Source organism: Anomaloglossus baeobatrachus, chromosome 4, assembly GCF_048569485.1.
Source record: "Anomaloglossus baeobatrachus isolate aAnoBae1 chromosome 4, aAnoBae1.hap1, whole genome shotgun sequence".
Lineage (NCBI taxonomy): Eukaryota > Metazoa > Chordata > Amphibia > Anura > Aromobatidae > Anomaloglossus > Anomaloglossus baeobatrachus.
The window spans coordinates 13,220,953-13,247,316 of NC_134356.1; the positions used below are offsets into that span (position 1 = coordinate 13,220,953).

General features: G+C 47.5%; 1 protein-coding gene across 1 annotated transcript in view; it reads right to left on the minus strand.

Annotated features, from left to right (window-relative positions):
* The window catches only part of LOC142300965 (uncharacterized), a 69,236-nt gene that overhangs the window by 13,057 nt on the left and 29,815 nt on the right, over positions 1-26,364 (minus strand). Inside the window, exons 4-8 of the mRNA XM_075341987.1 lie at positions 10,433-10,473; positions 8,128-8,228; positions 7,954-8,041; positions 6,308-6,357; positions 6,010-6,085 (exon numbers count right to left, since the gene is read on the minus strand). Coding sequence (XP_075198102.1) covers positions 6,010-6,085; positions 6,308-6,357; positions 7,954-8,041; positions 8,128-8,228; positions 10,433-10,473 — 356 coding nt within the window. The remainder of the gene's footprint in view (positions 1-6,009; positions 6,086-6,307; positions 6,358-7,953; positions 8,042-8,127; positions 8,229-10,432; positions 10,474-26,364) is intronic.

Genomic DNA, 26,364 nt, shown 5'->3' on the forward strand with positions numbered 1-26,364 from the left:
TGTACATATATAATTATATACAGGAGATGTCCAGGTTATACCGGCTGTACATATATAATTATATACAGGAGATACCCAGGTTATACCGGTTGTACATATATAATTATATACAGGAGATGCCCAGGTTATACCAGCTGTATATATATAATTATATACAGGAGATGCCCAGGTTATACCAGCTGTACATATATAATTATATACAGGAGATGCCCAGGTTATACCGGCTGTACATATATAATTATATACAGGAGGTGCCCAGGTTATACCGGCTGTACATATATAATTATATACAGGAGATGTCCAGGTTATACCAGCTGTACATATATAATTATATACAGGAGATGTCCAGGTTATACCGGCTGTACATATATAATTATATACAGGAGATGTCCAGGTTATACCTGCTGTACATATATAATTATATACAGGAGATGCCCAGGTTATACCAGCTGTACATATATAATTATATACAGGAGATGCCCAGGTTATACCGGCTGTACATATATAATTATATACAGGAGGTGCCCAGGTTATACCGGCTGTACATATATAATTATATACAGGAGGTGCCCAGGTTATACCGGCTGTACATATATAATTATATACAGGAGATACCCAGGTTATACCAGCTGTACATATATAATTATATACAGGAGATGCCCAGGTTATACCAGCTGTACATATATAATTATATACAGGAGATGCCCAGGTTATACCAGCTGTACATATATAATTATATACAGGAGATGCCCAGGTTATACCAGCTGTACATATATAATTATATACAGGAGATGCCCAGGTTATACCGGCTGTACATATATAATTATATACAGGAGATGCCCAGGTTATAGCGGCTGTACATATATAATTATATACAGGAGATGTCCAGGTTATACCGGCTGCACATATATAATTATATACAGGAGATACCCAGGTTATACCAGCTGTACATATATAATTATATACAGGAGATACCCAGGTTATACCAGCTGTACATATATAATTATATACAGGAGATACCCAGGTTATACCAGCTGTACATATATAATTATATACAGGAGATGCCCAGGTTATACCAGCTGTACATATATAATTATATACAGGAGATGCCCAGGTTATACCGGCTGTACATATAAAATTATATACAGGAGATGCCCAGGTTATACCAGCTGTACATATATAATTATATACAGGAGATACCCAGGTTATACCAGCTGTACATATATAATTATATACAGGAGATGCCCAGGTTATACCAGCTGTACATATATAATTATATACAGGAGATGCCCAGGTTATACCAGCTGTACATATATAATTATATACAGGAGATGCCCAGGTTATACCGGCTGTACATATATAATTATATACAGGAGATACCCAGGTTATACCGGCTGTACATATATAATTATATACAAGAGATACCCAGGTTATACCGGCTGTACATATATAATTATATACAGGAGATGCCCAGGTTATACCAGCTCTACATATATAATTATATACAGGAGATGCCCAGGTTATACCAGCTGTACATATATAATTATATACAGGAGATACCCAGGTTATACCAGCTGTACATATATAATTATATACAGGAGATGCCCAGGTTATACCGGCTGTACATATATAATTATATACAGGAGATGCCCAGGTTATACCGGCTGTACATATATAATTATATACAGGAGATGCCCAGGTTATACCAGCTGTACATATATAATTATATACAGGAGATGCCCAGGTTATACCGGCTGTACATATATAATTATATACAGGAGATGTCCAGGTTATACCAGCTGTCATATATAATTATATACAGGAGATGCCCAGGTTATACCGGCTGTACATATATAATTATATACAGGAGATGCCCAGGTTATACCAGCTGTACATATATAATTATATACAGGAGATGCCCAGGTTATACCAGCTGTACATATATAATTATATACAGGAGATGCCCAGGTTATACCAGCTGTACATATATAATTATATACAGGAGATGCCCAGGTTATACCAGCTGTACATATATAATTATATACAGGAGATGCCCAGGTTATATCGGCTGTACATATATAATTATATACAGGAGATGCCCAGGTTATACCGGCTGTACATATATAATTATATACAGGAGATGCCCAGGTTATACCAGCTGTACATATATAATTATATACAGGAGATGCCCAGGTTATACCAGCTGCACATATATAATTATATACAGGAGATGCCCAGGTTATACCAGCTGTACATATATAATTATATACAGGAGATGCCCAGGTTATACCAGCTGTACATATATAATTATATACAGGAGATGCCCAGGTTATACCAGCTGTACATATATAATTATATACAGGAGATGCCCAGGTTATACCAGCTGTACATATATAATTATATACAGGAGATGCCCAGGTTATACCAGCTATACATATATAATTATATACAGGAGATGCCCAGGTTATACCGTCTGTACATATATAATTATATACAGGAGATGTCCAGGTTATACCAGCTGTACATATATAATTATATACAGGAGATGTCCAGGTTATACCAGCTGTACATATATAATTATATACAGGAGATGCCTAGGTTATACCAGCTGTACATATATAATTATATACAGGAGATACCCAGGTTATACCAGCTGTACATATATAATTATATACCGGAGATGCCCAGGTTATACCGGCTGTACATATATAATTATATACAGGAGATGCCCAGGTTATACCGGCTGTACATATATAATTATATACAGCAGATGTCCAGGTTATACCAGCTGTACATATATAATTATATACAGGAGATGTCCAGGTTATAGCAGCTGTACATATATAATTATATACAGGATATACCCAGGTTATACCAGCTGTACATATATAATTATATACAGCAGATGTCCAGGTTATACCAGCTGTACATATATAATTATATACAGCAGATGTCCAGGTTATACCAGCTGTACATATATAATTATATACAGGAGATGTCCAGGTTATACCGGCTGTACATATATAATTATATACAGGAGATGCCCAGGTTATACCAGCTGTACATATATAATTATATACAGCAGATGTCCAGGTTATACCAGCTGTACATATATAATTATATACAGGAGATGTCCAGGTTATACCGGCTGTACATATATAATTATATACAGGAGATGCCCGGGATATACCGGCTGTACATATATAATTATATACAGGAGATGCCCAGGTTATACCAGCTGTACATATATAATTATATACAGAAGATGTCCAGGTTATACCAGCTGTACATATATAATTATATACAGGAGATGTCCAGGTTATACCAGCTGTACATATATAATTATATACAAGAGATGCCCGGGTTATACCGGCTGTACATATATAATTATATACAGGAGATGCCCGGGTTATACCGGCTGTACATATATAATTATATACAGGAGATGCCCAGGTTATACCGGCTGTACATATATAATTATATACAGGAGATGTCCAGGTTATACCAGCTGTCATATATAATTATATACAGGAGATGCCCAGGTTATACCAGCTGTACATATATAATTATATACAGGTGATGTCCAGGTTATACCAGCTGTACATATATAATTATATACAGGAGATGCCCAGGTTATACCAGCTGTACATATATAATTATATACAGGAGATGCCCAGGTTATACCAGCTGTACATATATAATTATATACAGGAGATGCCCAGGTTATACCAGCTGTACATATATAATTATATACAGGAGATGCCCAGGTTATACCAGCTATACATATATAATTATATACAGGAGATGCCCAGGTTATACCGTCTGTACATATATAATTATATACAGGAGATGTCCAGGTTATACCAGCTGTACATATATAATTATATACAGGAGATGTCCAGGTTATACCAGCTGTACATATATAATTATATACAGGAGATGCCTAGGTTATACCAGCTGTACATATATAATTATATACAGGAGATACCCAGGTTATACCAGCTGTACATATATAATTATATACAGGAGATGCCCAGGTTATACCGGCTGTACATATATAATTATATACAGGAGATGCCCAGGTTATACCGGCTGTACATATATAATTATATACAGCAGATGTCCAGGTTATACCAGCTGTACATATATAATTATATACAGGAGATGTCCAGGTTATAGCAGCTGTACATATATAATTATATACAGGATATACCCAGGTTATACCAGCTGTACATATATAATTATATACAGCAGATGTCCAGGTTATACCAGCTGTACATATATAATTATATACAGCAGATGTCCAGGTTATACCAGCTGTACATATATAATTATATACAGGAGATGTCCAGGTTATACCGGCTGTACATATATAATTATATACAGGAGATGCCCAGGTTATACCAGCTGTACATATATAATTATATACAGCAGATGTCCAGGTTATACCAGCTGTACATATATAATTATATACAGGAGATGTCCAGGTTATACCGGCTGTACATATATAATTATATACAGGAGATGCCCGGGATATACCGGCTGTACATATATAATTATATACAGGAGATGCCCAGGTTATACCAGCTGTACATATATAATTATATACAGAAGATGTCCAGGTTATACCAGCTGTACATATATAATTATATACAGGAGATGTCCAGGTTATACCAGCTGTACATATATAATTATATACAAGAGATGCCCGGGTTATACCGGCTGTACATATATAATTATATACAGGAGATGCCCAGGTTATACCGGCTGTACATATATAATTATATACAGGAGATGTCCAGGTTATACCAGCTGTCATATATAATTATATACAGGAGATGCCCAGGTTATACCAGCTGTACATATATAATTATATACAGGTGATGTCCAGGTTATACCAGCTGTACATATATATTTATATACAGGAGATGCCCAGGTTATACCGGCTGTACATATATAATTATATACAGGAGATGCCCAGGTTATACCGGCTGTACATATATAATTATATACAGGAGATTCCCAGATTATACCGGCTGTACATATATAATTATATACAGGAGATGCCCAGGTTATACCAGCTGTACATATATAATTATATACAGGAGATGTCCAGGTTATACCAGCTGTACATATATAATTATATACAGGAGATACCCAGGTTATAGCAGCTGTACATATATAATTATATACAGGAGATGCCCAGGTTATACCAGCTGTACATATATAATTATATACAGGAGATGCCCGGGTTATACCAGCTGTACATATATAATTATATACAGGAGATGCCCAGGTTATACCGGCTGTACATATATAATTATATACAGGAGATGCCCAGGTTATATCAGCTGTACATATATAATTATATACAGGAGATGCCCAGGTTATACCAGCTGTACATATATAATTATATACAGGTGATGTCCAGGTTATACCAGCTGTACATATATAATTATATACAGGAGATGCCCAGGTTATACCAGCTGTACATATATAATTATATACAGGAGATGCCCAGGTTATACCAGCTGTACATATATAATTATATACAGGTGATGTCCAGGTTATACCAGCTGTACATATATAATTATATACAGGAGATGTCCAGGTTATACCAGCTGTACATATATAATTATATACAGGAGATGCCCAGGTTATACCGGCTGTACATATATAATTATATACAGCAGATGTCCAGGTTATACCAGCTGTACATATATAATTATATACAGGAGATGTCCAGGTTATACCGGCTGTACATATGTAATTATATACAGGAGATGCCCAGGTTATACCGGCTGTACATATATAATTATATACAGGAGATACCCAGGTTATACCGGCTGTACATATATAATTATATACAGGAGATACCCAGGTTATACCAGCTGTACATATATAATTATATACAGGAGGTGCCCAGGTTATACCAGCATGCTCCATATAGCTATATACAATAAAACCTACGGTATGTTACTTGTATCAAAATCAAGCGTTGATACTCACTGTGTGACCTGGAGACACTGGTCCTCGGCCGTTGTTTGAGGGGCTCTGAGCAGATCCGGGGGCTTTTGATTGCTTTCTACATAGGAAAAGCATTTTATTATACTTTATATCCTAAATCATGAAAACACACGGGGGTAACAGCGGACCCCCCTGCCCCAAGAGCGGAGCACGTGGGCTGTGTCTGGTAATAATTTAATGTTATCAGGCTGTAATACCAGACTCAGCCTGAGGACAAGGGTGGCGCTGTTTCTGGATCCCTTACTGCTCCTATTTTTAGGAGAGATTTAGCGACTCTTACCTATATTCCAGAGCAGCTATGACTCCGGGAAAATCCAAGAACTTTTCTACCTGTGGAACAGAATCAAGAAAAATTATGTTTCTGTTTAATTCTACTAGAGAGGTCAAGGGGCAATCAATGGGGAGGAGTCAGATGCCACGCCCACAAACTGGTGACATCACTTCACCATTTTCATGATGTCACTTAAAGAGACATGTAGCAGAATGAAATGTGACCTACGTGATGATGGATTCCTACACAACTAGGCTCTGATTTACCTTGGGGTGAGGACTGGGGAAGCACCGTAATCAATGACCATGGGTAAAAAAGGTTTGAGTCACTTAAATACACCTCCACAGACCCTAAAAAAGAAGCTGAGGTCATGCTTGGTTGAGGTAATGTCTTGATGATCTTTAGGACAGGTTAACCATTTGTTGGGGTTCTCCTACACCAAAGACCACAATGGTGACTCGTCTGTTTTTTTTCCAGGCACAGTGCTGTGTCTGTGTATTGAGTTGTGCCTGGTGCTGAGTCTTTATCTCATCCAGACCATGGTGGTGACCCGTCGATTCTTTTCAAGGCACAGTGCTGTGTCTGTGTGTTGAGCTGTGCATGGTACTGAGGCTTTATATCATCCAGACCATAGTGGTGACCTGTCTGTTCTTTTACAGGTACAGTGCTGTGTCTGTGTATTGAGTTGTGCCTGGTGCTGAGTATATCATCCAGACCATGGTGGTGACCCGTCGATTCTTTTCCAGGCACAGTGCTGTGTCTGTGTGTGTTGAGCTGTGCCTGGTACTGAGGCATTATCTCATCCAGACCATAGTTGTGACCTGTCGGTTCTTTTCCAGGCACAGTGCTGTCTCTGTGTGTTGAGCTGTGCCTGGTACTGAGGCTTTATCTCATCCAGACTATAGTTGTGACCCATTGGTTCTTTTCCAGGCTCAGTCCTGTGTCTGTGTGTGTTGAGCTGTGCCTGGTACTGAGGCTTTATCTCATCCAGACCATAGTGGTGACCTGTTGGTTCATTTCCAGGCTCATTGCTGTGTCTGTGTGTGTTGAGCAGTGCCTGGTACTGAGGCTTTATTTCATCCAGACGATAGTGGTGACCTGTCGGTTCTTTTCCAGGCACAGTGCTGTTTCTGTGTGTTGAGCTGTGCCTGGTACTGAGGCTTTATTTCATCCAGACCATAGAGGTGACCCGTCAGTTCTTTTCCAGGCTCAGTGCTGTCTCTGTGTGTCTTGAACAGTGCCTGGTACTGAGGCTTTATCTCATCCAGACCATAGAGGTGACCCGTCGGTTCTTTTCCAGGCACAGTGCTGTGTCTGTGTGTTGAGCTGTGCCTGTTACTGAGGCTTTATCTCACCCAAGGTTTCTACTGATTAAAAGGGAAACAAGAGTCACATGGATGACTGATGAAGAATATTTCTGGAAATCAGTGGAGGTCCAAGCTTTTTGACCCACGAGTGAGTCCAAAAAGTGTATGTTTCATTTTTCAGAAAAAAAATCAAAGAGTTCTTGGACTTTCCTAGCGCTAGAGACCCTTGAATCTACCAATCAGCGGGATTAGACGTCTCGATAGGCAAAGTAAAGATGACCCTATAAGAGGGCGACATGATGTTATTTCAAAAAGTTGAATGTATCACATGGATATCCGGCTTCTAACCTTTCCCTTGGCCTTGGCCCATTCCACGTCCTCATCGACATTGTCCTCTTGGCTTCCTTTGCTGCTCCTTCTTTCTTTGGCCGAGGATCTGTACAATGAATCGGAGGCCGGGGTTAGAGGCGGAGGCCAGATTATTATACCGCCACAATTAGGATTTTCCTTTTTATTACCTACCCGGAGGTTGGAGAAGTTTCTGGTCCGTCTCTGTCTCCTCCATCAATTAGGTGGACGTCCAGCTTCACTTGGTCTATCAGTTTGGAACAAATGTCCACTTCCTACAAAAAATATGAATATAACATATCATTACTGCAGTTATGGCCGATCCATGTGATATATTATGGTATTTTATATGAGGCAATGAGCATCTATGGTCTTGGCACTCTTCTTGCAAAAAGTGCCATGGCTGTGTAAGGAGACTTGTAGGCCATGCACTGCTCCTCAGGGAAGTTAAATGTGCAAACACCCTCAGAACGATGAGGACTTGATCTCTATCTATTAGATGTAGCAAACTAAAAATCAATGTATATCCTTAACAAACTTTGCCACATGATATGATAAGTAAAAAACTAGGTGAGAGGCTCTTCGCGAACAGTCCCAAGCCCGTGTAAGGAGACTTATTGGCCATGCAATGCTACTCTGGGATTTTTGAAATATGCAAGTATCCTCAGAATGATGAAGACTTGATCTCTGGCCCCATCGAGCAAAAAACTATGTGAGAGGCTCCTCACGAAGAGTGCCAAGCCAGCGTAAGGAGACTCATTGGCCATGCAATGCTACTCTGGGAATTTACATATGCAAATAAGTTTTGCAGAACAAAGAAGACTTGATCTCTGGCACCAACTATTTAGGTGTAGTAATCTGAAAGTCAATATTGACTTTTTAATGAGCTTTGTCATATGATAATAAGTCAAGCCAAAAACTTGGGGAGAGGCTCTTCGCAACGAGTGCCAAGCCTGCGTAAGGAGACTTATTAGCAATGCAATGCTACTCTGGGATTTTAAATATGCAAGTAGCCTCAGAACGATGAGGACTTGATCTCTGGCGCCATCCAGCAAAAAACTACGGGAGAGGCTCCTCACAAAGAGTGCTAAGCCAGTGTAAGGAGACTGATTGGCCATGCAATGCTACTCTGGGAATTTACATATGCAAATAAGCTTTGCAGAACAAAGAAGACTTGATCTCTGGCGCTAACTATTTAGGTGTAGTAATCTGAAAGTCAATATTGACTCTTTAATGAGCTTTGCCACATGATAATAAGCCAGGCAAAAAACTAGGTGAGAGGCTCCTCGCAACGAGTGCCAAGCCAGCAAAAGGAGACTTATTGGCCATGCAATGCTCTTCTAGGAATTTAAATATGCAAATAGCCTCTTCAGAAGGAAAATGACTTGATCCCTGGCGCCACTTAGCCAAATCAGATCTCTTGCAAAAACCCATAACAGGTGTCTGCAAATGAAGTTTCTAGTTTGGCTTCTTATCCTCAGTCATGTGACAAAGCTCGTTAAAGTGTCTATATTGACTATTAGGATTGTTAGAAGCAAAAAGTGGTGCCAGAGATCAAGTCCACTTTCTTTTCAAGAGGTTATTTGCAAGTATCATGGAGCGAAATTGATTTGGAACAAGTCCGTGAAGGATGAAGAGGCAATCTGGGATATGGCAAAGATGACCATAGCCTTCAACTCTGGCTACTGGAGATGGATACTGACCCAAACTCCCTGAAAGTTGGCAAATTCCCCAGGCTCTGGAGAAGCTTCAACCATGTTAATGACTTCAAGCACTGGTGTCCAAAGACAACTTGGGGGCTGGAAAGGGACATTTCCGAAGGGTAGGCGGATCACGAACAGGCAACCAAGACAACTGCTTATTGGGTGCTCAAAGATACCCCCTTCTTCTTCTCCATGGATATTTGTTAGCTCTCCCGACAGGCCAGGAAAAAAGGTAGACCACCTACAGATGGCAAATCCCTTGGACGTCACAGAAGCGTCAACCATTTTTATCACTGCGACTTTGAGCTTAGGTGTCCAGGGACCAAATCAGGGTTGGGAAAAGATCCTTTCCGAAGGTTAGGAGGATCTAAATGACTGTCCCGTTGCGAAGCCTTGATGGAAACATGGACCGCTACATAAAAAAGACCCCAATGCGCTCTTGCTTTGTGGATCTTACTCCTCTGTGTTCCCACTTTGCTTGATTCTTCCATATTGTTAACCTTGACTTAAAACTGATGAGGTCCAAAAAGATGGGAACAGATCAGTCCACAGCTCTTGTCTATTGTTGTGTCATAACTGGAGCACAAGAATGTGCAAACCCTAGATGATTCCTGAAAGAAAAGGCCATAATCTCGTTGACCCATCCTTCTTCTCCGTACATATGTCATTGAGTTGCCCACCACAGATTTGTCTTCTCTACTCCACCACTACCTAACAAGACAAAGAACCCAATGCAACGTAGTAGAGTTAATTAACATTGTTCTTGGATTACTCACCCTTGCCGGGTCTGACGCGTTGATTTTCTTATCTCCGAGCCCTGAATCAAAAATGGAAAAGAAGAAGAAGAAACAAAAAGGAACTGCAGGGGAGGCGATAATTACACACAAGTCCATAAACAGAACAAAGTCGCTTTCACAAAGTCGGTTTCCCATTAATGAATCATATCCTGGCCACGTAGTAACCGAGTCGCCAAAACTGGAAAGAAACGCTCACCGAAAGGCTTTTCTGTCACAACCTCGTCTCTGAGCTAATGCCTTTGATTTTAGCCTGAAATTATGGATATTTTTAGATCTAATTTCACCCGTAATTACAGAGGTGCCTTAACCAAGAAGCAAAAAGTTGTACGTTCTGTTCCGAGCCCTGACGTCGGATGATGATGAGCCGGCGCTCCATTTATCTACGAGGTGGGGTTAATGTGACCCAGGTTTATCTTCGTATAATTTCTTGGGCTTTTTGAATAACGGCAATTACCATTGGCCATCTGCGTCATCCATTAGGCTTCTTCAATTATTTTGTTAGTCATTGTGAGTCAAATGATGAAGAGCAAGCGGGATACGACCGGAGCTGAAGATACAGTTACCCGGAGGATGGAAAACTGTCAAAATAGGTATTGGTGATGAGTTGAGTTCACTGGAACTAAAAAGGTATCCACTATGGTCAAGGTCGAAGGACCCAATGGACACGTGAAATTGTAGACAAGAGCTCATGTTGTCACACTGTTTTGCTTTCGAAGGTTGGCTTGTGACCATCTGATCTTGGCCAAGTTGACCAGTTGAAGACCCATCGTACATGCTCCTTTTTGCATATGTCATGGAATGAAATTGATCTGGAACAAGTCCGTGAAGCATGAAGTCGTAATTTGGGATATGGCAGAGGTGACCATGGTGGTGTAGCCTTACTCTCTGGTTACTGAGATGGATGGTAACCTCCAGCAGGAAATAAGAGGGTTCCTGAAAGCTAGATTCACACATCTGTCATTCGATGCTAAGTATGGACCACGATACACAGACCAGACAATCCGTGCATCTGATGTGGACATCCAGCTTTAAGCGGTCCAAGAGGCTGTAAGAAATGAAAGAGACCACCCAAACTCCCTGAAAGTTGGCAAATCCCCCTGGCACTGAAGAAGCTTCAACCATATTGGCCAAGTTGGCCATCTGAAGACCCATCGTAAATGCTCCTTTTTTCGATGGCTTCAGACTTCTTCAAGCTATCTTAGGATAAGAAGTCAAGCAAAAACCTATTGAGATGCTCCTCACGAAAAGTGCTAAGTCGGCGTAAGGAAACTTAGTGGCAATGCAATCCTTTTCTGGGAATTTAAATATGTAAATAACCTCTTCAGATGGGACAGGTGTTGACCAATGGTGCCACCTAACCTACTCAGATCTCTTGCTTTGCACTAAGGAGGGGCAAAACGCAGAAAGTAGAGTTTCTGGTTTGGCTTCTTATCCTTTGTCATGTAGCAAGGCCTGTTAAAGGGTCCATACTGACATTTAGGATTTCTACATCCAAAAGGTGGCACCAGAGATCAAATCCTCTTCCTTTAGACTCCCATCGATTCTGGGGTGAGGGGACACATGATATTGGTGGCTGTGGATACTGTGATGCTAGACACTATGAGCAGTATGAATAGAAGGGTAGTCAGACAAGCTGGGATAATAAGCCAGGAGGAAACTTATAAGATTCAGGGAGCAGAGAGAGGCGTGGTCAGGAAGAGGTCCGAGATCAGAAGCCGGGGTTCAGGGAGCAGACGAGACGTGGTCAGGAAGAGGTCCGAGGTGAGAAGCCGGGATTCAGGGAGCAGACAGAGACATGGTCAGGAAGAAGTCCGAGGTCAGGAGGCGGGGTTCAGGAAGCAGTCAGAAACGTGGTCAAGAACAAGTCCGAGGTCAGGAGCCAGGGTTCAGGGAGCAGACAGAGACATGGTCAGTAAGAGGTCTGAGATCAGAAGCTGGGGTACAGTGAGCAGACAGAGACGTGGTCAGGAAGAGATCTGAGGTCAGAAGCCGGGATTCAGGGAGCAGACAGACATGGTCAGGAAGAGGTCCGAGGTCAGGAGCCGGGGTTCAGGGAGCAGACAGAGACATGGTCAGGAAGAGATCCGAGATCAGAAGCTGGGGTTCAGGGAGCAGATGGAACGTGGTCAGGAAGAGGTCTGAGGTCAGAAGCCGGGATTCAGGGAGCAGACAGAGACATGGTCAGGAAGAGGTCCGAGGTCAGGAGCCAGGGTTCAGGAGACAGTCAGAAACGTGGTCAGGAACAAGTCCGAGGTCAGAAGCCGGGATTCAGGGAGCAGACAGAGACATGGTCAGGAAGAGGTCCGAGATCAGAAGCCGGGGTTCAGGGAGCAGACAGAGATGTGGTCAGGAAGAGGTCCAAGGTCAGAAGCCAAGATCAGAACACTGACATCAGACAGGAGAAAAGAGCACACTGAGCAAACAGGAAGTATGACTGGTGAAGTTCAGACAGAATTAGAGCAATCACCAGGAACGAGGTGCATCTGTGAAGACACCTCCCAAAACCAGTGTGGACCCTAGTGCTATAAGGCAACCTGTCAGCAAGTGCACAAGACACATAGCAGAGCATTTTCAAATGCAAAATGCTCTGCATAGCAGAGCCATGACAATTGCTTTTGCTTTCCAAGCATCCATGTGTGTGTACGGGGAAAGGAGTAAGGAGAGATAAATGAGTTTCTCCGACATAAAGAAAGGGGTCATCATTAATTGGGGTCTTCCAGAAAAATTATATTTACCCCGATGCTTCAAAACACATCATCTTATTTGGTGTTATCCAAATTTTATGAAGATTTTATAAGGGTTTTATGAAGGGATTTTACTAGAGACAGCGCCACCCCTGTCCACAAGGCTTTGCCTGGTACTGCAGCTGAGCTCTACTTACGTGAGACCTCTGGACACATATAGAGGGGTCTTTTTGGAAGAAAGTAAATATTGTAAAAAATGAAATGATTGACTGGATGACAATGATGAGACCTCGCTGTCTGCTGTGATTGGGGGCAGAATAATGAGGATTTAGCACCCGTCAGTGCGCCGCGTTACCTGCATCCCCGAGGGACAGGAACTGTTAATTGTGTTCCCGAGTCAGGTGAGAGAAGGCGCCACCAGCGCCGCTCTCCGCAAACAAACAACCTCCGCCACCAGCGCCGCTCCCCGCAAACAACCTCCGCCACCAGCGCCGCTCCCCGCAAACAACCTCCGCCACCAGCGCCGCTCCCCGCAAACAAATAACCTCCGCCACCAGCGCCGCTCCCCGCAAACAAATAACCTCCGCCACGAGGAAGATTTCGACGTTTTGATAAAATATCACGTCGCTTCCTAATTAATTTTCGTTGGTAAAATTTCAATCTATTATTCAATTATCATCTCCCAATTAGTGAAGCAGAAAGAGCCGATATCTCCCCGGAAAGAGGAAAATCAGCTGCAAACCCTCAGTGTAATTGCTTGGTTTAATCGACAGAGTCAGGGGTGAGGCTGGAAAAACTGAGGTGCAAGAGGGCAATTCCTCCAAAACCCCACAAACACGAAGATATCAGCCGCGATCTGTGCAAAGTCATATTTTGTATTGTCCCAGAATGTGTGAAAACAATTATAGGTCTGCAGCCACCACTAGGGGGAGCTCCCTGTATACAGGGATACATGATAAGGTCCTGTCTGCAGCCACCACTAGAGGGAGTTCCCTGTATACAGAGATACATGATAAGATCCTGTCTGCAGCCACCACTAGGGGGATCTCCCTGTATACAGAGATACGTGATAAGATCCTGTCTGCAGCCACCACTAGGGGGAGCTCCCTGTATACAGAGATAGATGATAAGGTCCTGTCTGCAGCCACCACTAGAGGGAGTTCCCTGTATACAGAGATACATGATAAGATCCTGTCTGCAGCCACCACTAGGGGGAGCTCCCTGTATACAGGGATACATGATAAGATCCTGTCTGCAGCCACCACTAGGGGGATCTCCCTGTATACAGGGATACATGATAAGATCCTGTCTGCAGTCACCACTAGGGGGAGCTCCCTGTATACAGAGATACATGATAAGGTCCTGTCTGCAGCCACCACTAGAGGGAGTTCCCTGTATACAGAGATACATGATAAGATCCTGTCTGCAGCCACCACTAGGGGGATCTCCCTGTATACAGAGATACGTGATAAGATCCTGTCTGCAGCCACCACTAGGGGGAGCTCCCTGTATACAGAGATAGATGATAAGATCCTGTCTGCAGTCACCACTAGGGGGAGCTCCCTGTATACAGAGATACATGATAAGATCCTGTCTGCAGCCACCACTAGGGGGAGCTCCCTGTATACAGGGATACATGATAAGATCCTGTCTGCAGTCACCACTAGGGGGAGCTCCCTGTATACAGAGATACGTGATAAGATCCTGTCTGCAGTCACCACTAGGGGGAGCTCACTGTATACAGAGATAGATGATAAGATCCTGTCTGCAGTCACCACTAGGGGGAGCTCCCTGTATACAGAGATACATGATAAGATCCTGTCTACAGCCACCACTAGGGGGAGCTCCCTGTATACAGGGATACATGATAAGATCCTGTCTGCAGTCACCACTAGGGGGAGCTCCCTGTATACAGAGATACATGATAAGATCCTGTCTGCAGCCTCCACTAGGGGGAGCTCCCTGTACACAGAGATACATGATAAGATCCTGTCTGCTGCCACCACTAGGGGGAGCTCCCTGTATACAGAGACACATGATAAGATCCTGTCTGCAGCCACCACTAGGGGGAGCTCCCTGTATACAGAGATACATGATAAGATCCTGTCTGCAGCCACCACTAGGGGGAGCTCCCTGTATACAGAGATACATGATAATATCCTGTCTGCAGTCACCACTAGGGGGAGCTCCCTGTATACAGAGATACATGATAAGATCCTGTCTGCAGCCTCCACTAGGGGGAGCTCCCTGTATACAGAGATACATGATAAGATCCTGTCTGCAGCCACCACTAGAGGGAGCTCCCTGTATACAGAGATACATGATAAGATCCTGTCTGCAGCCACCACTAGGGGGAGCTCCCTGTATACAGAGATACATGATAAGATCCTGTCTGCAGCCACCACTAGGGGGAGCTCCCTGTATACAGAGATACATGATAAGATCCTGTCTGCAGCCACCACTAGGGGGAGCTCCCTGTATACAGAGATACATGATAAGATCCTGTCTGCAACCACCACTAGGGGGAGCTCCCTGTATACAGAGATACATGATAAGATCCTGTCTGCAGTCACCACTAGGGGGAGCTCCCTGTCTACAGAGATACATGATAAGATCCTGTCTGCAACCACCACTAGGGGGAGCTCCCTGTATACAGAGATACATGATAAGATCCTGTCTGCAGTCACCACTAGGGGGAGCTCCCTGTATACAGAGATGCATGATAAGATCCTGTCTGCAGCCACCACTAGGGGGAGCTCCCTGTATACAGACATACATGATAAGATCCTGTCTGCAGCCACCACTAGGGGGAGCTCCCTGTATACAGAGATACATGATAAGATCCTGTCTGCAGCCACCACTAGGGGGAGCTCCCTGTATATAGAGATACATGATAAGATCCTGTCTGCAGCCACCACTAGGGGGAGCTCCCTGTATACAGAGATACATGATAAGATCCTGTCTGCAGCCACCACTAGGGGGAGCTCCCTGTATACAGAGATACATGATAAGATCCTGTCTGCAGCCACCACTAGGGGAGCTCCCTGTATACAGAGATACATGATAAGATCCTGTCTGCAGCCACCACTAGGGGGAGCTCCCTGTATACAGAGATACATGATAAGATCCTGTCTGCAGCCACCACTAGGGGAGCTCCCTGTATACAGAGATACATGATAAGATCCTGTCTGCAGCCACCACTAGGGGGAGCTCCCTGTATACAGAGATAGATGATAAGGTCCTGTCTGCAGCCACCACTAGGGGGAGCTCCCTGTATACAGAGATACATGATAAGATCCTGTCTGCAGCCACCACTAGGGGGAGATCCCTGTATACAGAGATACATGATAAGATCCTGTCTGCAGTCACCACTAGGGGGAGCTCCCTGTATACAGAGATACATGATAAGATCCTGTCTGCAGCCACCACTAGGGGGAGCTCCCTGTATACAGAGATACATGATAAGATCCTGTCTGCAGCCACCACTAGGGGGAGCTCCCTGTATACAGAGATACATGATAAGATCCTGTCTGCAGCCACCACTAAGGGAAGCTCCCTGTATACAGAGATACATGATAAGATCATGTCTGCAGCCACCACTAGGGGGAGCTCCCTGAATACAGAGATACATGATAAGATCCTGTCTGCAGCCACCACTAGGGGGAGCTCCCTGTATACAGATATACATGATAAGGTCCTGTCTGCAGTCACCACTAGGGTGAGCTCCCTGTATACAGAGATACATGATAAGATCCTGTCTGCAGCCTCCATTAGGGGGAGCTCCCTGTATACAGAGATACATGATAAGATCCTGTCTGCAGACACCACTAGGGGGAGCTCTCTGTATACAGAGATACATGATAAGATCCTGTCTGCAGCCACCACTAGAGGGAGCTTCCTGTATACAAAGATACATGATAAGATCCTGTCTGCAGCCACCACTAGGGGGAGCTCCCTGTATACAGAGATACATGATAAGAACCTGTCTGCAGCCTCCATTAGGGGGAGCTCCCTGTATACAGAGATACATGATAAGATCCTGTCTGCAGCCACCACTAGGGGGAGCTCCCTATATACAGAGATACATGATAAGATCCTGTCTGCAGTCACCACTAGGGGGAGCTCCCTGTATACAGAGATACATGATAAGATCCTGTCTGCAGCCACCACTAAGGGAAGCTCCCTGTATACAGAGATACATGATAAGATCATGTCTGCAGCCACCACTAGGGGGAGCTCCCTGAATACAGAGATACATGATAAGATCCTGTCTGCAGCCACCACTAGGGGGAGCTCCCTGTATACAGAGATACATGATAAGATCCTGTCTGCAGCCACCACTAGGGGGAGCTCCCTGTATACAGAGATACATGATAAGATCCTGTCTGCAGCCTCCACTTGGGGGAGCTCCCTGTATACAGAGATACATGATAAGATCCTGTCTGCAGCCACCACTAGGGGGAGCTCCCTGTATACAGAGATACATGATAAGATCCTGTCTGCAGCCTCCACTTGGGGGAGCTCCCTGTATACAGAGATACATGATAAGATCCTGTCTGCAGCTACCACTAGGGGGAGCTCCCTGTGTACAGAGATACATGATAAGATCCTGTCTGCAGCCACCACTAGGGGGAGCTCCCTGTATACAGAGATACATGATAAGATCCTGTCTGCAGCTACCACTAGGGGGAGCTCCCTGTGTACAGAGATACATGATAAGATCCTGTCTGCAGTCACCACTAGGGGGAGCTCCCTGTATACAGAGATACATGATAAGATCCTGTCTGCAGCCACCACTAGGGGGAGCTCCCTGTATACAGAGATACATGATAAGATCCTGTCTGCAGCCTCCACTTGGGGGAGCTCCCTGTATACAGAGATACATGATAAGATCCTGTCTGCAGCCACCACTAGGGGGAGCTCCCTGTGTACAGAGATACATGATAAGATCCTGTCTGCAGTCACCACTAGGGGGAGCTCCCTGTATACAGAGATACATGATAAGATCCTGTCTGCAGCCACCACTAGGGGGAGCTCCCTGTATACAGAGATACATGATAAGATCCTGTCTGCAGCCTCCACTTGGGGGAGCTCCCTGTATACAGAGATACATGATAAGATCCTGTCTGCAGCCACCACTAGGGGGAGCTCCCTGTATACAGAGATACATGATAAGATCCTGTCTGCAGCCACCACTAGGGGGAGCTCCCTGTATACAGAGATACATGATAAGATCCTGTCTGCAGCCACCACTAGGGGGAGCTCCCTGTATACAGAGATACATGATAAGGTCCTGTCTGCAGCCACCACTAGAGGGAGTTCCTTGTATACAGAGATACATGATAAGAACCTGTCTGCAGCCACCACTAGAGGGAGCTCCCTGTATACAGAGATACATGAGAGATCCTGTCTGCAGCCTCCACTAGGGGGAGCTCCCTGTATACAGAGATACATGATAAGATCCTGTCTGCAGCCACCACTAGGGGGAGCTCCCTGTATACAGAGATACATGATAAGGTCCTGTCTGCAGCCACCACTAGAGGGAGTTCCTTGTATACAGAGATACATGATAAGAACCTGTCTGCAGCCACCACTAGAGGGAGCTCCCTGTATACAGAGATACATGAGAGATCCTGTCTGCAGTCACCACTAGGGGGAGCTCCCTGTATACAGAGATACATGATAAGATCCTGTCTGCAGCCTCCACTAGGGGGAGCTCCCTGTATACAGAGATACATGATAAGATCCTGTCTGCAGCCACCACTAGGGGGAGCTCCCTGTATACAGAGATACATGATAAGATCCTGTCTGCAGCCACCACTAGGGGGAGCTCCCTGTATACAGAGATACATGATAAGATCCTGTCTGCAGCCACCACTAGGGGGAGCTCCCTGTATACAGAGATACATGATAAGATCCTGTCTGCAGCCACCTCTAGGGGGAGCTCCCTGTATACACTGATAATGTGGTCACCACTAGGGGGCGCTGTCTAACCTTCTCACTGTTATGTCTATATACAGTTCGCGCCCCCCTATAGACTGCAGGAGAATGTGGAGAGGTCATTTCCCGCCCCTCCGTCCTTCCCTGTCAGACATGCTGTTGTCTCTCTGTTGTCACGCCTGTGATTAATGGCAGCGGTTCTCGCGGCTCTTTGTCGCTTTGTCACAGGATTTTCATCGTTTTTCCTTTTAATTGTCTCTTGACAAAAGCGTTTTTCATTGTGAATTGCCCCTCGGCTGCTCCGGAGACCGGCGGGGGCCACATCACTATTCCAATCAGGAACTAGCGCTGACATTTGATGAACAGAAATTTCATCCTCCCCTGAGAATGCACCGGTAACGGCAGAAACTGCGGAGCAGAAGAGTCTGCCCAAAGCACCACTCTGCTCTGCTGCATCTGACGCACTCAGCTCTGCTGCATCTGATGCTCTCAGCTCTGCTACATCTGACGCTCTCAGCTCTGCTGCATCTGATGCTCTCAGCTCTGCTGCATCTGACGCTCTCAGCTCTGCTGTATCTGACGCCCTCAGCTCTGCTGCATATGACGCTCTCAGCTCTGCTGCATCTGACGCTCTCAGCTCTGCTGCATCTGACGCCCTCAGCTCTGCTGCATCTGACGCTCTCAGCTCTGCTGCATCTGACGCCCTCAGCTCTGCTGCATCTGACACACTCAGCACTGCTGCATCTGACGCTCTCAGCTCTGCTGCATCTGACGCTCTCAGCTCTGCTGCATATGACGCTCTCAGCTCTGCTGCATCTCACGCTCTCAGCTCTGCTGCATCTGACGCTCTCAGCTCTGCTGCATCTGACGCTCTCAGCTCTGCTGCATCTGACGCTCTCAGCTCTGCTGCATCTGATGCTCTCAGCTCTGCTGCATCTGACGCTCTCAGCTCTGCTGCATCTGACGCACTCAGCTCTGCTGCATCTGACGCTCTCAGCTCTGCTGCATCTGACGCACTCAGCTCTGCTGCATCTGACGCTCTCAGCTCTGCTGCATCTGACGCACTCAGCTCTGCTGCATCTGACGCTCTCAGCTCTGCTGCATATGACGCTCTCAGCTCTGCTGCATCTGACGCCCTCAGCTCTGCTGCATATGACGCTCTCAGCTCTGCTGCATCTCACGCTCTCAGCTCTGCTGCATCTGACGCTCTCAGCTCTGCTGCATCTGACGCACTCAGCTCTGCTGCATCTGACGCACTCAGCTCTGCTGCATCTGACGCTCTCAGCTCTGCTGCATCTGACGCTCTCAGCTCTGCTGCATCTGACGCACTCAGCTCTGCTGGATCTGACGCTCTCAGCTCTGCTGCATCTGACGCTCTCAGCTCTGCTGCATCTGACGCTTTCAGCTCTGCTGCAGCTGACGCTCTCAGCTCTGCTGCATCTGATGCACTCAGCTCTGCTGCATCTGACGCACTCAGCTCTGCTGCATCTGACGCACTCAGCTCTGCTGCATCTGACGCTCTCAGCTCTGCTGCATCAGACGCACTCAGCTCTGCTGCATCTGACGCACTCAGCTCTGCTGCATCTGACGCACTCAGCTCTGCTGCATCTGACGCTTTCAGCTCTGCTGCATCTGACGCACTCAGCTCTGCTGCATCTGACGCTCTCAGCTTTGCTGCATCTGACGCTCTCAGCTCTGCTGCATCTGACGCTCTCAGCTCTGCTGCATCTGACGCTTTCAGCTCTGCTGCATCTGTTGCTCTCAGCTCTGCTGCATCTGACGCTCTCAGCTCTGCTGCATCTGACGCTCTCAGCTCTGCTGCATCTGACGCACTCAGCTCTGCTGCATCTGACGCTCTCAGCTCTGCTGCATCTGACGCTCTCAGCTCTGCTGCATCTGACGCTCTCAGCTCTGCTGCATCTGACGCTCTCAGCTCTGCTGCATCTGACGCACTCAGCTCTGCTGCATCTGATGCACTCAGCTCTGCTGCATCTGACGCTTTCAGCTCTGCTGCATCTGACGCACTCAGCTCTGCTGCATCGGACGCACTCAGCTCTGCTGCATCGGACGCACTCAGCTCTGCTGCATCTGACACACTCAGTTCTGCTGCACCTGACGCACTCAGCTCTGCTGCATCTGACGCTTTCTGCTCTGCTGCATCTGACGCACTCAGCTCCGCTGCATCTGACGCTCTCAGCTCTGCTGCATCTGACGCTCTCAGGTCTGCTGCATCTGACGCTCTCAGCTCTGCTGCATCTGACGCTCTCAGCTCTGCTGCATCTGACGCTCTCAGCTCCGCTGCATCTGACGCACTCAGCTCTGCTGCATCTGACGCTCTCAGCTCTGCTGCATTTGTTGCTCTCAGCTCTGCTGCATCTGACGCTCTCAGCTCTGCTGCATCTGACGCTCTCAGCTCTGCTGCATCTGACGATCTCAGCTTTGCTGCATCTGACGCTCTCAGCTCTGCTGCATCTGTTGCTCTCAGCTCTGCTGCATCTGTTGCTCTCAGCTTTGCTGCATCTGACGCACTCAGCTCCGCTGCATCTGACGCACTCAGCTCCGCTGCATCTGACGCTCTCAGCTCTGCTGCATCTGTTGCTCTCAGCTCTGCTGCATCTGACGCTCTCAGCTCTGCTGCATCTGACGCACTCAGCTCTGCTGCATCTGACGCTCTCAGCTCTGCTGCATCTGTTGCTCTCAGCTCCGCTGCATCTGACGCTTTCAGCTCTGCTGCATCTGACGCACTCAGCTCTGCTGCATCGGACGCACTCAGCTCTGCTGCATCGGACGCACTCAGCTCTGCTGCATCTGACACACTCAGTTCTGCTGCACCTGACGCACTCAGCTCTGCTGCATCTGACGCTTTCAGCTCTGCTGCATCTGACGCACTCAGCTCCGCTGCATCTGACGCTCTCAGCTCTGCTGCATCTGACGCTCTCAGGTCTGCTGCATCTGACGCTCTCAGCTCTGCTGCATCTGACGCTCAGCTCTGCTGCATCTGACGCTCTCAGCTCCGCTGCATCTGACGCACTCAGCTCTGCTGCATCTGACGCTCTCAGCTCTGCTGCATCTGTTGCTCTCAGCTCTGCTGCATCTGACGCTCTCAGCTCTGCTGCATCTGACGCTCTCAGCTCTGCTGCATCTGACGATCTCAGCTTTGCTGCATCTGACGCTCTCAGCTCTGCTGCATCTGTTGCTCTCAGCTCTGCTGCATCTGTTGCTCTCAGCTTTGCTGCATCTGACGCACTCAGCTCCGCTGCATCTGACGCACTCAGCTCCGCTGCATCTGACGCTCTCAGCTCTGCTGCATCTGTTGCTCTCAGCTCTGCTGCATCTGACGCTCTCAGCTCTGCTGCATCTGACGCACTCAGCTCTGCTGCATCTGACGCTCTCAGCTCTGCTGCATCTGTTGCTCTCAGCTCCGCTGCATCTGACGCTCTCAGCTCTGCTGCATCTGACGCTCTCAGCTCTGCTGCATCTGACGCTCTCAGCTCTGCTGCATCTGACGCTCTCAGTTCTGCTGCATCTGACGCTCTCAGCTCTGCTGCATCTGACGCACTCAGCTCTGCTGCATCTGACGCACTCAGCTCTGCTGCATCTGACGCACTCAGCTCTGCTGCATCTGTTGCTCTCAGATCCGCTGCATCTGACGCTCTCAGCTCTGCTGCATCTGACACTCTCAGCTCTGCTACATCTGTTGCTCTCAGCTCCGCTGCATCTGACGCTCTCAGTTCTGCTGCATCTGACGCTCTCAGCTCTGCTGCATCTGACGCTCTCAACTCCGCTGCATCTAACGCTCTCAGCTCTGCTGCATCTGTTGCTCTCAGCTCTGCTGCATCTGACGCTCTCAGTTCTGCTGCATCTGTCGCTCTCAGCTCTGCTGCATCTGACGCACTCAGCTCCGCTGCATCTGACGCACTCAGCTCCGCTGCATCTGACGCTTTCAGCTCTGCTGCATCTGTTGCTCTCAGCTCTGCTGCATCTGACGCTCTCAGCTCCGCTGCATCTGACGCACTCAGCTCTGCTGCATCTCACACTCTCAGCTCTGCTGCATCTCACGCTCTCAGCTCTGCTGCATCTGACGCTCTCAGCTCTGCTGCATCTGACGCTCTCAGTTCTGCTGCATCTGACGCTCTCAGCTCTGCTGCATCTGACGCTCTCAGCTCTGCTGCATCTGACGCACTCAGCTCTGCTGCATCTGACGCACTCAGCTCTGCTGCATCTGTTGCTCTCAGCTCTGCTGCATCTGACGCACTCAGCTCTGCTGCATCTGTTGCTCTCAGCTCTGCTGCATCTGACGCACTCAGCTCTGCTGCATCTGTTGCTCTCAGCTCTGCTGCATCTGACGCTCTCAGCTCTGCTGCATCTGACGCTCTCAGCTCTGCTGCATCTGTTGCTCCCAGCTCCGCTGCATCTGACGCTCTCAGCTCTGCTGCATCTGACGCTCTCAGCTCTGCTGCATCTGACGCTCTCAGCTCTGCTGCATCTGACGCTCTCAGCTCTGCTGCATCTGACGCTCTCAGCTCCGCTGCATCTGACGCTCTCAGCTCCGCTGCATCTGACGCTCTCAGCTCTGCTGCATCTGTTGCTCTCAGCTCTGCCGCATCTGACGCACTCAGCTCTGCTGCATCTGACGCTCTCAGCTCTGCTGCATCTGACGCTCTCAGCTCCGCTGCATCTGACGCTCTCAGTTCTGCTGCATCTGTTGCTCTCAGCTCTGCTGCATCTGTTGCTCTCAGCTCTGCTGCATCTGACGCTCTCAGTTCTGCTGCATCTGACGCTCTCAGCTCTGCTGCATCTGTTGCTCTCAGCTCTGCCGCATCTGACGCTCTCAGTTCTGCTGCATCTGACGCTCTCAGCTCTGCTGCATCTGACGCTCTCAGCTCTGCTGCATCTGACGCTCTCAGCTCTGCTGCATCTGACGCTCTCAGCTCTGCTGCATCTGTTGCTCTCAGCTTTGCCGCATCTGACGCTCTCAGCTCTGCTGCATCTGACGCTCTCAGCTCTGCTGCATCTGACGCTCTCAGCTCTGCTGCATCTGACGCTCTCAGCTCTGCTGCATCTGACGCACTCAGCTCTGCTGCATCTGACGCTCTCAGCTCTGCTGCATCTGACGCACTCAGCTCTGCTGCATCTGACGCTCTCAGCTCTGCTGCATCTGACGCTCTCAGCTCTGCTGCATCTGACGCTCTCAGCTCTGCTGCATCTGACGCTCTCAGCTCTGCTGCATCTGTTGCTCTCAGCTTTGCCGCATCTGACGCTCTCAGCTCTGCTGCATCTGACGCTCTCAGTTCTGCTGCATCTGACGCTTTCAGCTCTGCTGCATCTGACGCTCTCAGCTCCGCTGCATCTGACGCTCTCAGCTCCGCTGCATCTGACGCTCTCAGTTCTGCTGCATCTGACGCTCTCAGCTCTGCTGCATCTGACGCTCTCAGCTCTGCTGCATCTGACGCACTCAGCTCTGCTGCATCTGACGCACTCAGCTCTGCTGCATCTGTTGCTCTCAGCTCTGCTGCATCTGACGCACTCAGCTCTGCTGCATCTGTTGCTCTCAGCTCTGCTGCATCTGACGCACTCAGCTCTGCTGCATCTGTTGCTCTCAGCTCTGCTGCATCTGACGCTCTCAGCTCTGCTGCATCTGACGCTCTCAGCTCTGCTGCATCTGTTGCTCCCAGCTCCGCTGCATCTGACGCTCTCAGCTCTGCTGCATCTGACGCTCTCAGCTCTGCTGCATCTGACGCTCTCAGCTCTGCTGCATCTGACGCTCTCAGCTCTGCTGCATCTGACGCTCTCAGCTCCGCTGCATCTGACGCTCTCAGCTCCGCTGCATCTGACGCTCTCAGCTCTGCTGCATCTGTTGCTCTCAGCTCTGCCGCATCTGACGCACTCAGCTCTGCTGCATCTGACGCTCTCAGCTCTGCTGCATCTGACGCTCTCAGCTCCGCTGCATCTGACGCTCTCAGTTCTGCTGCATCTGTTGCTCTCAGCTCTGCTGCATCTGTTGCTCTCAGCTCTGCTGCATCTGACGCTCTCAGTTCTGCTGCATCTGACGCTCTCAGCTCTGCTGCATCTGTTGCTCTCAGCTCTGCCGCATCTGACGCTCTCAGTTCTGCTGCATCTGACGCTCTCAGCTCTGCTGCATCTGACGCTCTCAGCTCTGCTGCATCTGACGCTCTCAGCTCTGCTGCATCTGACGCTCTCAGCTCTGCTGCATCTGTTGCTCTCAGCTTTGCCGCATCTGACGCTCTCAGCTCTGCTGCATCTGACGCTCTCAGTTCTGCTGCATCTGACGCACTCAGCTCCGCTGCATCTGACGCTCTCAGCTCCGCTGCATCTGACGCTCTCAGCTCTGCTGCATCTGACGCTCTCAGCTCTGCTGCATATGACGCTCTCAGTTCTGCTGCATCTGACGCTCTCAGCTCTGCTGCATCTGACGCTCTCAGCTCTGCTGCATCTGACGCTCTCAGCTCTGCTGCATATGACGCTCTCAGCTCTGCTGCATCTGACGCTCTCAGCTCTGCTGCATCTGACGCTCTCAGCTCTGCTGCATCTGACGCACTCAGCTCTGCTGCATCTGACGCTCTCAGCTCTGCTGCATCTGACGCACTCAGCTCTGCTGCATCTGACGCTCTCAGCTCTGCTGCATCTGACGCTCTCAGCTCTGCTGCATCTGACGCTCTCAGCTCTGCTGCATCTGACGCTCTCAGCTCTGCTGCATCTGTTGCTCTCAGCTTTGCCGCATCTGACGCTCTCAGCTCTGCTGCATCTGACGCTCTCAGTTCTGCTGCATCTGACGCTTTCAGCTCTGCTGCATCTGACGCTCTCAGCTCCGCTGCATCTGACGCTCTCAGCTCCGCTGCATCTGACGCTCTCAGCTCCGCTGCATCTGACGCTCTCAGCTCTGCTGCATATGACGCTCTCAGTTCTGCTGCATCTGACGCTCTCAGCTCTGCTGCATCTGACGCTCTCAGCTCTGCTGCATCTGACGCTCTCAGCTCTGCTGCATATGACGCTCTCAGCTCTGCTGCATCTGACGCTCTCAGCTCTGCTGCATCTGACGCTCTCAGCTCTGCTGCATCTGACGCACTCAGCTCTGCTGCATCTGACGCTCTCAGCTCTGCTGCATCTGACGCTCTCAGCTCTGCTGCATCTGTTGCTCTCAGCTTTGCCGCATCTGACGCTCTCAGCTCTGCTGCATCTGACGCTCTCAGCTCTGCTGCATCTGACGCTCTCAGCTCTGCTGCATCTGACGCACTCAGCTCTGCTGCATCTGACGCTCTCAGGTCT